The sequence below is a fragment of the Silurus meridionalis genome, chromosome 14, assembly GCF_014805685.1.
Source record: "Silurus meridionalis isolate SWU-2019-XX chromosome 14, ASM1480568v1, whole genome shotgun sequence".
In the NCBI taxonomy this organism is placed as follows: Eukaryota; Metazoa; Chordata; class Actinopteri; order Siluriformes; family Siluridae; genus Silurus; species Silurus meridionalis.
Window position 1 is genome coordinate 9785936 of NC_060897.1, and position 12809 is coordinate 9798744.

At 38.7% G+C, this 12809-nt stretch overlaps 1 protein-coding gene across 2 annotated transcripts in view; it reads left to right on the forward strand.

The window, feature by feature from the left end:
• rapgefl1 (Rap guanine nucleotide exchange factor (GEF)-like 1) overlaps positions 1-12809 on the forward strand; it is a 39920-nt gene that overhangs the window by 17487 nt on the left and 9624 nt on the right. For both annotated transcript variants that reach the window (XM_046866974.1, XM_046866973.1), the window contains exons 2-11: positions 4014-4092; positions 6464-6614; positions 6958-7055; positions 8882-8994; positions 9556-9723; positions 10191-10288; positions 11141-11263; positions 11377-11555; positions 11760-11850; positions 12298-12348. In XM_046866974.1, the coding sequence (XP_046722930.1) occupies positions 4014-4092; positions 6464-6614; positions 6958-7055; positions 8882-8994; positions 9556-9723; positions 10191-10288; positions 11141-11263; positions 11377-11555; positions 11760-11850; positions 12298-12348 (1151 nt within the window). The remainder of the gene's footprint in view (positions 1-4013; positions 4093-6463; positions 6615-6957; positions 7056-8881; positions 8995-9555; positions 9724-10190; positions 10289-11140; positions 11264-11376; positions 11556-11759; positions 11851-12297; positions 12349-12809) is intronic.

Here is a 12809-nt window from a genome sequence, read left to right on the forward strand (position 1 = left end):
GATTTGCTACACTTAAAACTGCACTTTAATGTGCACTGGTGGGCTGGAAGAGAGAGATGGATGAAAGAGAGAGATGGAGAGTGCGTGGGCAGAGAAAAGGATTTTCACATGGAGTCATGAAGGTTTTATTTCTTATATTCTGGTTTGCAGACCTTATTCATATCATCTGATTAAGATGTTATATTTCTGTCATGAATAATTGTGATTTTCTGAAGTATGCGACAGCAGATTACTAACAGCACTAATCATTTATAAAATGGAATTGAATGTATTTTACTTTATTGTATTTTTCTTCTTTTGGAGTAACATCTTGCATTTTGTATGAGCTGTTTTTCCTTCACTCAAACTCAGAGACAGAGTTTCAGCAATACAATACCCCTGTGCACAAGTCAGCTTTAGGAAGATGTGCTTTACATGGTTTGGAGTGGAAGATCCTGAGTGGCCTGATACTGAGCTCTGACCTCAACCCTATTGAACACCTTTGGGTTGAATTAGAACACTGACAGCACCCCAGGCCTCCTCACTCTACATAAGTACATGACTTTACAAACACCCTTGTGATTCTCAACAACTCTCAAGCACACTCCAAAATCAATTGGAACATCTTCTCCTAAGAGCAGAGTTTGTTATAACAGCAAATGGGGACTAAATGTGGAATTCAATGTTCATAAAGCACATATGAATCTTCAAAAAACTTTGAAAAGTATGCCACAAACATTTTCCATATAGTGAATCTTTGCATGGGTTGGAGTGGAAGATCTCCTGCTATAGAGCTCTGACCTCAACCCTGTTGAACACCTTTAGATGAATTGGAATTCTGACTGAACTCCAGGCCCCCTCACCGCATCTAACTCAGTACCTGACTTTACTAACACACTTGTGTCTAAATGAGCGCAAATCTCTACAAGCACATTCCAAATCTAGTCTCTTCCCAGAAGAGTGGAGGGAATTATAAGAGCAAATTAAGATCAGTTCGGAATGCAATGCTTAAAACCACATACAATATTTATGACCAGGTGTCTGCAAACATTTGGCAGTATAGTGTATATAAAACATTTAATTTACCCTTCATTTACCTAATAGCATAGAAATAACATGGGAATTAACATGGGACTGTACATTTTGTTCATGTTCCAGTTCCTGACATGACACTCATAGCGCATTCATTTGTTCGCTTTCAGGAACTGCTTTATCCTAGACAGCGTCTATTGTTTATAATATGGTAATTATACAATTGCAATTTGTGAATGCTATAATTTGCTGTTCCATTGGTCGATAAAACATCTGCGGAGTTAGGCACAAACCATAAGCACAAGAATGAACCAGAACATGACCACTTCTCGGTAGAAATTTAGTTATGTTTTATAAGCAAAGAATTTGTCCATTTTCTGCCAAAGATATTTGTCAGAATAAGTCTGAGGAGAAACTGTTTTTTTGCTCATGTTGCTATGGTTTCATTGACGACTTTCTGATCTGTCTGATCGGTGGGCAAACGGAGGTTCAGGAAAATGTAGACATGACTGGACTTATTTTGTAAAATCAATGGCTCAGTTTAACAGCACACCTACAGGAAAGTGTGCGATCAGTTTGAAGGCCAGAGACGATGCTGTGTTAGAGTATTTATTTGCATTTTACGACTTCTGCCAGTTAAAGCTGGATAAAGATTAAGACACACAAGGTAGATTGAAGGCAATATGAAGTAAACCTTGTCTTCACTTTGTTCCTGTCACTTATCTACTCTGTTTTTTACTGACTGGGAGTGAGTCCTTGCAGCTTTGCATCTTATTTGCTTTAATATCGTGCATGTTCATTTAATATCATTTAATTTCTTTCTTTCTTTCTTTCTTTCTTTCTTTCTTTCTTTCTTTCTTTCTTTCTTTCTTTCTTTCTTTCTTTCTTTCTTTCTTTCTGTTGCAGATGCAGGTCTTTAAGTGATACACCTACAATCAGGCACACACACACACACACACACACACACACACACACACACACACACACACACACACAGAGTGAGGTACAAATCTGTAAAATAGTATGTTTTCCAGCTTTATACTTGTGCTGAATCCAATACTGTCACACCTTCTCCAGCCTTTTGTCCCTCCACATTCAATAGCACTTTAACGCTTTGTGTCTATTTCAACCTCCATGTTTTTTACACTCACTGTTTTCCCTTCACCTACAGCCCTTAGACATCACAAAAGCGAAACTTCCAGTAAATCCATAAGGACAAGCTGCAACCAGTCAGGAGCAGGAACATCTCTCACACGTCTGGCCTGGCCTTTAGCACAGTTACAGTGAGGTCTGCTCCTGAGCCCGTCGCAGCCATGTAATTTTGACCACAGACAGTAAAAACACTGATTTGACGTGGCTTTTAACTTGCTGTCAAAATAAAGCAGACATGCACAGTAACCATAAAGGAAAAGGAAGCGGTGGAGTCAGATAACAGAAACCCGAGTTATCAGGTTATCCTCTTAAATACCCAGTGTCATTGACCAGATTTGGCATCACTGGGCTCAGACGTTTTGTCTTTTGGTGAATGTTCATTGTGCGCTGCTCTTCGGGTGATAGCCTGAGGTTTGTCTCGTAGTTGTTTGCATGAGCTTTTTGCATACTATGTGAAGGATGTGACCTACTTTTTAGGATTGTGTTCATTTTGAGGTTACTCTTTTTGGATCATTTTAAAACTGGTAGCACATGCTGTTTTAAATGATTAATATGCGACATATTAATGTAACCTAGATAAGATGCTTTTTTTTATTTAGCAAAAACATCTAATGAAAGAAATATTACTGGTATTAAATTTTAAAATGTTGTGTTAAAATATAAACTTAAATACAGAGAAATAATAGGACCTGGAAGTAGGACTATACTGCAAAATAATAAATAAAAATTCATTTTAGTTTTTTTTTTTCATAATTTATTTATTTTTATTTAGAGTTTGCAGCAAATCTGCAGGCTTTCTTCTTCTGTCAAGCAATGAAAAAAATGATTCTATGTCAAAACCATTCTATGTCAGACAAGAGATGGCTAAAAATAGCACATACCATGCATAAATATATAATATAATAACATACAGTACAAGCAAAAAACATGATACATGTCAAACCAAGTAGAAGGCTACTGCACTAACTCTAAGGGTTAAAATATGTTTTTTTTTGCTGCTAGTGTTTCATTTATTCTAAAACAGTGTGTTTTTTCTTATTTTTTATCTCTGTACAAATGTTATTGTGGAGAGGTGTGAATTGTTTGCCCAGGAGGGGGCTCACACCCCTCCATCTTCTAATCGCCCTGTTCACAATAATCTAAAACCAAAGTCGTGGTGCTCTACAAACAGAAACCAATGGCGTCCTGACTAATCTTTTGTCATACGTGCAACAGTTAAAAAAATAAAATTTGTAAATAGTTCATTTGTTTATGTAGAAGTTGTTTATTTGAAAAACTACTATATGAATACATTTTACTCTATTTACATGGAGTATTCATTAGAGATATGTTTACACATGCTCAGGAATAATGCAAAAACAACAACCTAAAAACATACTTAAATGATTCAACATTTAATTATAGACAGTTTAGACCAGTGACTTTTAATTAAAAACATTTTAAACTTTACATTTTAAACTTTACTTCTACTTTAGTATTCATTTTGAAGTCTCAGTGACATTTCTAAAAAGTCAAAGCTGCTTTAGTTATGTACATGCAGGAGCCAGCAGCTATTTCAAAGGAATGTGAAAGCATTTACTCAGGCATCTTTTGTCCAATGGATTAAAAGGAACAAAAACAAAACATGTATGACAGTTGAGCAGGTTAAATACAAATTTCATTTCACACCAAGATGTTTGGGTTCATGACCGGTCGAGCGAGTCTGTCAGCGGGGGAAACGTGTGTTCGCCATTTGATTAATGACAGTTTTGCTCGAAACATTCTCAGTGTAAGTCTTCTGTTTCCCCATCGAGCAGCTTTTGTAATGTATGCATCAATTGTGCTAATTCTCTCTCCCTCTCTTTCTGCAGAAATACTCCTGGACGACTTCATGTTGACACACCCAATCTTCCTGGCGTCCGACAAGTTTCAGCAGGTCCTGCTTCAGCAGTATCCTTCACACTATATCAGCATCGGTCACGTGTATTTTAGGAGTATGTCTCCCAAATGAAGTAAATCAAGAAATCTGGAAATCTCTGTTAGAGTGTGTTTACATCAACTTTTGTGCATTCTTCCTTCCAGACCTGTAGCAACAGGTTTATTTTTTATATATATTTTTATTTTAAACTATAAGCCCTGCCCCTTTTTTCACAGTAATTATTCTGGCTCTGTCATATCGCATATTTTATTAAATATAATTTATCATTATCATACTACATGGTAAGATATAGAACATATACTGCAGAAATTACATCACTCTGACAATATCATACTGTCAGACTCTCCACTATACCTTCCAATGATAGGCTTTGTTATATATTAGTTATATCAAAGGCTTGATGAGAATATCGAAACATTTCAATTCCAGACTTTGCAATGGCTTGAGTGTGGTGGTTGTTTTGGGGTTGTGTTTGCTTGTTTGAATAGAGGACAGCCATTGCCCCCAATCTCCTTGTATGACCTAGATTCCCGATTTGAAGAGTCTGTCTGTCCTCTGAACTACAGTAGCTAAAGTACTGTTGGGACTCGTCTGCTCTCAGAGCATAAAGCTGGGAAGCCTACATGCCTCACTGCTCCTAATGCCCAGTGTCTGCCCCCAGTTTTCCGCTGTGTGAGTGTGTTTGTGTGTGTGTGTGTGTGTGTGTGTGTGTCTCTCTCGCTCTCTCCTGATTATCCCCTGATTATCTCACCTCCTCAAAACCCTCTCCAGGTCTGGAAGTCCAGGCCGAATTAAATCTTTTGTTGTAGAAACATGTCTGCTTCCTGCTCATCCTGAAGACAAAGGGAAAGCCCCTTGGCTCTCTTCCCTCTCGCCATTCCTGATCGGATTAGATTTTAAAATAGAAGCCCTGTCTTTTACTTAACACACACACACACACACACACACACAAAGAGGGTAAGTGAGTGAGTGAGTGGTGAAAGCCCATATACTCGTTGTAACACTGAGCCAGTTTGCTCCACTAAGAACCAGGTGCCACTGAGCTCAGCACAATGTTTGGATTATTGGCAAGAAGTGTACATAAATACAGTTACTATATCTGGACTGCCTTCAAAGGCAGCTTATGCGCGTGTCCTGCTTGGCCACTTGGCCATTTTGAACAGGAATAGCGGTTTAAATGTGGACAGGGTGTTAGGGAGTGATTCTTTAAATAGATCTGAAGAGCAGAGCTGGAGATAACCAGGGCAACTCCAGAATGGCCTAAAAGTACGTTTGAAGACAGAAAAAAAAACCCCCTCTGATCAAGATATTTATGTTTTAATCATCCTGACAACCGCACAGGTATGACTGTTCTAAAACCATTTAAAGGCAGTATTTTGTCTCTGTGACTAAGATACCTTAGTGGTTTGTAATGTTTTGTCTGTTGGCGAATAAAAGTTTGCACTTCCTGTACAGCCCTGTTAATAACAAACTACTAAGATGAAGGAAGAAACTTGTGTGTGTCTTTGTGTGTGTGCGTGTAGACATGATGGGTGTGTTCCTTTGCCTTCACCACTTCTCTGAGGTTGTAATTATGCTGCCTGGATGGCCACATGCTATTCTTTTTATTCTTTTTTTCCCATCTTGTGTCTGTTTGTTGGATGATAAGAGACGAATAGGAAAATCTTTTTGTTTATGAGTCTCGTGCGTGCTTTACAGCAGGGCAACACTATACCAATATCATTTTTATACATCACTTTGTAAAAAATGCCTACCAAGTGCCTTCACTGTTACTGGCAAGTAGTGATTGGATGTTAAAATGAAACGTAAAGCACATCTAGGCAGTTTAAGCTTTAAAAATTATTATTTTAAATTTAAAGCCCAATAAATTCCCCAAATAAAAAACTTATTGAAAAAAAAATATATGGATTTATGGATTCATGAATTCATGCATATAGATGCAATAAGGGGCGGTGGTAGCATAGTGTTCAAGGCATTGGACTCTGGATTGTAAGGTCACAGCATAACCAAACAACTCCACACTGCCACTGCTGGGCCCTTGAGCAAGGCCCTTTACCCTCAACTAAACAGTTGTAAGTCGCTATGGATAAGGTCGTCTGCCACATGCAGTAAATGTAAAGTAGGAACTAGTCTGAGTTCTAGGATTCCAGAGAAATGGTTTGATTGTAATTGATGTTTCCTGTAATGGACCCTTCGGTCTATCTTGCTACAGTATAAGATAGATTGCAGTAAACACATGCATGCATGTTTATGTGTCAGTGTGAATTTGAGATACAGTCGAATTCTCATTTTTCTTTGCTGTCTATGCTTATACGTTAGCCATCCTCTAGCACAAAACACTTAATGTATGCAGGTTGCGATGCTCCTTAATAGTGTGTTCAGGTTTGGAGCTGAACCTAAGCAGGGTGAGGGCTGGCCCACCTGGGATGGAGCAGAGAGGAAGCAGGCCGTACTGAGTGTGGCCTTCCGCTACCTGGACACATACAGAGAACTGCTACAGGAGGAGGGGGACAGGTCCAACAGCTTCCCTAAGGTACAAAATTCAACAAACCCACACACACACACACACACACACACACACACACACACACACACACACACACACACACACATCCACTTACACATCTGAGAGAAAAACACTCCAGAGGTTTCAAGTGTTGTTCCTTGCAGAAGTCTATCAGCGTAGCCATGGCAACAAAACTGACTCAGCTCTGCCTATCTGAGGTTGTCATTGTTTTGGCTGCTTTACCAAGTCAAACTTTTCTTTAGCCAGCACACAGATCGGTTTTGTGTTCCTCAAGAAAATGAGACCATTAGAACTCCTGATATGCTCTTGTTTATTTGTGCTCTCCCATCCTTATTTCTTTTTGATACAGGACCTGTACCTTTGTGCCGTGCAAGAGCTCAGCCACTTCCCTGAATTGGTGGAGGACGTTCTAAAGCTCCAGCGCTGGACTGAAATCCTCCACAACCCGTAAGTGGCATTGACGTAGTGGTTGCCGCACGTTTGATCTTTTCAATGCAAGTCAACTGCAAGCAGCATGTCGTGGCGAACATCACGGCATGCTTTTGATTAAAATCCAAATCCACATTTTGCTCATTAACCCCCAAATCCAGCTTTATAGAGGTTCTGTAAGGAAATTACAAAAAGATCCCCCTCCCCAACACTTCCTATATGTCTGGCTCCTTTCATTATCATACAGTAGCAAGCTATAAAATTTTAACAGGAGACGTCCTGCAGCATAATATGAACCACAAGGCCATGGTTCTGTGAAGATGCTAATTGGAAATGAAGTTGCATCTGGTAATTGATGTTTTCCGTATGGGATGTTAAATCCCTTTACCACTTAATGAAGCCTGTAAGCTCTACGCTTTTTATTTTGAGTTAACATATAAATTCCTAAATGCACTATTCATTCACTACAGATAGATTGCTTATAATTAGAGGAATGTTTTTGTTATATTGAAACTTTTTTTGTCAATCTCTTTTTTTTTTTTTTTCAAGACAAAGCAGAGGAATTTTGAACTCCATAAAACCACGGAAAAACAGCAAATAAATTCGGACCAGCAGCCAAAACACAATAAACAAATATAAGCATTATTTTTGTGCTTTAAATATGCTGCTTTGCCTGTCACTTCTGTGTATTAATTTATTGCTGTGCTATTCCTGAGCGGCTCACAGCAGTAAAGTGCAACACCGGGAAAAGTGTGAAAGAGTGTTGGGAGCAGAGCTGTTTTTATAAAACAGTTTTCACCCCCCAAAAGGGGGTGTGTGTGAAAAAGAAAATTTCGGTTAGATTAGAAAAGGTGCCTAATTTTTTTTTTTACTTTTTACTTTTTTTACTTTTTACTAACCCCGGTACACATTGAGAGGTTGTTTAATTATTATGTAATATATAAAGGATATATGTTCATTGACATGTCAATTTGGAGAAACACCAAACATAAAATGGTTATAAAATAGTTATATCTCTTCCAAAGTACGCATGAGAATTATGCAGATGTGATGTGATAGAAATGATCAAATCAGATTATTAGTTTGAGCCATAAACTGTTCGAGCTGTTGTTAATAAATTAATAATAAATCTATAATAAGTGTCTATTTTAAATATGGATTTTTATTAGGCGAAGTAGGTAGAGCATTTTTTTGGATGAGGGCAGTTGTCCTGGGCCTGGGTTTTGGCTGAAGGCCCAGGGAATCCACTGGCATTAGAAACATTACAGAACATTATATGTTTTTTAGATATGGCATTATTTTGGTTCTGCACAGTGATTTTATATATATTTGGAAACTTTGGTTTTACAAGGCACATTAACCACAGTAAAAATTTGTTATATAGCAATCGTCTAGCCCGAAGGTTTTCATGTTTTCAATAAAATCCTGCATAATTGTTACTTTGTTACATATAGTGTTTATAGTATCAGAGAATAAACAAAGGTATTACATTGTACATAGTATTATTTTGCAGTTGTATTTTCCTAGAAATCCTTTGCAGTGTTTTACTTAACATGAATGCATTTAGAAATTTGATCTGAATGTGCTTATTGCATTCTGAGATTTGATCAACTTTACCAGGAGGAACTGATGCTTTTTAACACTTACTGTAAACGCAAAGAATGCCAGGGGCAGGGAATGATCAGCTGTAGTCTTTTCAGTCAGCAGAAAGAGATGCAGGTCATGCCATTGCTCATGTAATTCTGATGTTCGTGTGCTGTCTAATAGGGCTCTTATAACAAGTTATGTCGGATTTTCTTGTATTAGGCACTTCTTATTACATTCTGTGTATTTTCCACTTCTAGGGCAGAGGAGGAGAAGGAGAGTCGGAAGAAGCAGGTGCGTCCACTCTTTCGCCATTTCAGACGCATTGATGCCTGCCTACAACCGCGTGAGGCTTTTCGTGGCTCAGACGAAAGTGAGTTCCGATTGCTTAATTAACTCTGACTTTTACAACTAAAAAAAATTATCGTGAAATTTGATCAACAAATAATTTGCTAATAGACGATTTTCAATTAGCACTGTATGGCAATAGTGAGGTCATAGGAGACACCCCCATTTTATTATTGTTTTAAATAAATTATCGGACTTCATTAGTTAGTATGACGTTATCGGAGATGTGAGTCCAGCCAAAGTGCTTTAACGACTCCCTAACCAATTAGTCAATAAGCAATCCCAAAGAGGAAATAGCTGCTGACCTCACTGGCCCGTTGAGGCCTATTTTTAGTGAAGATGTATGACCAGACCAGGAAGCAGACAGCAAACCAATATATTGATCAAAAACTAGTTACTTTTAAACTGTTGACCTTTTAGCAGTGAACTAAATGAGAACTTATTAATGAAATAGTTTGGTCTTACTAAAAGTAACACTTTTGAGGAAACATAATTATTGCAGTTTCTTAAATAGAAATAGCCATACACATGTTGCTTTGCTTCAGTTTGCAGAGCTTTTTGATCTAGAAGATATTTGCCTCTGCAGTTTTTTGTAGGGTTTACACACCCGACCACTCGTACGTGACCATCCGCAGCCGTCTTTCCTGCCGCGTTGGAGAGATTTTGGCTCTGGTGCGAGAAAAGCTCCAGTACAGCGAGGAGCAGCCGACCCAGCCAGGCAACCTTATACTGGTGGCTGTCACCTCATCTGGAGGTAAGTGTCATAAAACTTAGAATGTTAGACTCAAATGTTAATGGGGACGTAAAATAGAAAAGTCGAATATTTATCCATTTATAAGTAATTGTAAAAAACAATCCAGACAAGATCTAAAACCAAGAAGCAATCCTCTGTACACTGTACTGTACTGTTACAAAAGAAACAGTTTTATAGGTTCAGGTTGTAAATAGACACATCAACACATATGTATGTGCAATTTAATAGTTTCTTATAACATAAATGCTTAGGGACATGTCCAGTAGAGATCAAGTAGATGTTGTTTGCATGATATATAACCTGTAGTAGAATACTTGAAACACGGCTGACAGCAGTGCGACGGCCTTGCCAGCAGCTGACTGTGTGCGAGATGTTTTGACGTTTAGGTGTGCTTCTCAGTGTGGGTTGATTTCACATGTGTAAGATTAACATCCCGCTGCAATCTGTGATCTTGTCTTTTTACACAGAGAAGGCCGTGTTCCGTCCCAGTGACGAGGCTGTTTTCACCACTCTGGGCGTCAACACGCACTTGTTTGCTTGCGAACCCTCTGAGCTCGAGAGCCTGGTGAGAAACATTGCACTGAGTCAACTGCATGCTAAAACGAAATCAGTTCATAAGAAAAATGAGTAAGAACCAGCAGGAACTAATTGAGAATGCAGTTGACACTATGCTAATTGATGTCTTTGAATTTTTATTAGCTATAATTTGCTTCGTAGTTAATAATTGTAGAGCTGCACGAATTTTACAGTTCATTGCCATTTTCCATGTCCGGGCCAGAAACGTATCTGGAGTTAGATTTAAGTTCTAATATGGATTTCACATAAAACTAAATACTTAACTAATTGTTCAGCACACACCATCCACTATAAGGAACATCTGTACACCTGTACACCTGCTCAATTATCCAGTCAACCAATAGGGAGCCAGCAGCACAATGCATAACATCATGCAGATGCAGGTCAAGAGCTTTAGTTGATAATAAAGAAAATAACAACAAGCATCGAGAGAGTGACATTTTCTTTGGGTTCTTCATAAGAGAGGTCGAAGAGATTCTTTTGAGCTGCCAGGAGGGATATAGTAACTCATTTAAACCCTCTTTACAACTGTGGTGAGCTGAAAGGCATGGGCTACATCAGGTTCTATTCCACTAAGGCCTACATGGTACAAGCTCACCAAAACTGTACAGTTGAAGATTAGAAAGCAAAAGAAAATCACCAGTTTCAGTGAGTCTGAATGTTTGAAAGTTTGAATGGTGTGTGCTGAGATTTATACAAATCAGAGATTTAACTGAGCAATTGCTAATTTAATAAGAATCAGATAAGCACCAGCCCAACCTTGTAGTTTGCCATATTTTTTTTTTAGAGTTTTCATAGTTTTGTGTGTGTGTGTGTTTGTGTGTTTGTGTGTACACATTAGATGCCACTGCCTGAGGAGATCCACTGGTCCCCTGGTGACAGCAAACTCCATGACATGAGTGCAGAGGAAGTGGCCAACCAGCTGGTGGTTTTTGACTGGGAGCTCTTCAGTTGTGTGCATGAGGTCAGACAAAACACACACATTTCTGTTCTCCACAGCTGCCTTTCCCTTTAATGCACTCTTTAGAGAAAAAAAAAATCACTGCATGTGCCAACCTGGATTTGGTGTTTAAACAGGTGGAGTTTGTGAGTTATGTGTTCCATGGAGAGGAGGCTCGATGGCGCCCTCTCAACCTTGAGCTGGTACTGCAGCGGTGCAGCGAGGTGCAGCACTGGGTCGCTACTGAGATTCTGCAGTGCCAATCACTGCCTAAGAGGGTGCAGCTGTTGCGCAAGTTCATCAAGATCGCAGCTCTGTGAGTAAACTCTTGTAATGTGTGTGTATCTATGTTTGTTTGGATTCAGTTTGGTTGTTATTACTGGCTCATTTTGAATGAGTAAGTAAAGGCATGGCAATTAGCTTGCAGTACTTGTATAATTATCACCTAATTACCTAATAATCATTATTGGATTTCAGGTTTTTACACCAGGTCTTAACATTCTGATTGGGTTTGTTTTAGATGTAAGCAGCAGCAGGACCTGCTGTCATTCCTCGCTGTAGTTTTGGGCCTGGACAACCCTGCAGTTAGCCGCCTACGCCTTACCTGGGAGGTGAGATAACCACCTTTCTTCATCTCCCTCTATTCCTTCGCTCCTTTTCCTTCCTGTTTATAATTCTCACTTTATAACTCTCAAAATCTCTTAATTTCTCTCTTACAAACCCACTTGCTTTATCATATCTTGTTCTTCTTTCTCCCTCACTTACTTGTTTGAATAGACAGACACATACTCACATACACACACTTGTACATACACTGTTTTTTTGCCTCCTTTCATTTGCCAAGAGTGAAGTGTTATTCTTGGCCCAGGCCTGTTAGCTGTAGTCATGGCAACTGAATTTACTAAGCAGCATCTTTTTAAAGGAAACACTTCTTGAACACACCTTGCAATTTCAATACAGTGACCTTTAAATAAATCCTTCATTTCAACCTTTTGCCTTGGAGGTGTAAATATATGAATGTGTCTGAAACCATCCATGTTGTGTTTTTTTAATGGCAGGGCTTGCCCGGAAAGTTCAGAAAGCAGTTCCAGCAATTTGAGAGTACTGCGGTAAGCCACCATATTATTCAGAAACCTTACATAAACTTTGCAAAATGCTTTTTATTTGAATGACTTAAATACAGTTTAATACTTGACTGATTCTCTCTAAATTTGCCTGCACATTACCACAATTGGGTCTTCTCACAGAGGTCACTGACGTAGTTCTGCATTAGTGTGCTTCAACAGCAGGGAAAAAAACCTTGATGTTTTTGCCACAGCCTACACAGACATCTTAAAACAGTGATGTCAGTTATGATGTCAAATATAGCATCCTGTATTTCTGTATAATCAGCACTTTAAACAAGAGGAGGCTGCATTATTTAGCCAAAATCATGTATGCACCTGACTATTGATAGATCTATAGAGATCATATTTCAAAAGCAGGAGCAGTAATATGGAGTTATTACAAAAATGTGGTGTTTGTAGGAATCTGTGCCTATTCATTCAAAGGTTGATTGAATGTCAGTAAA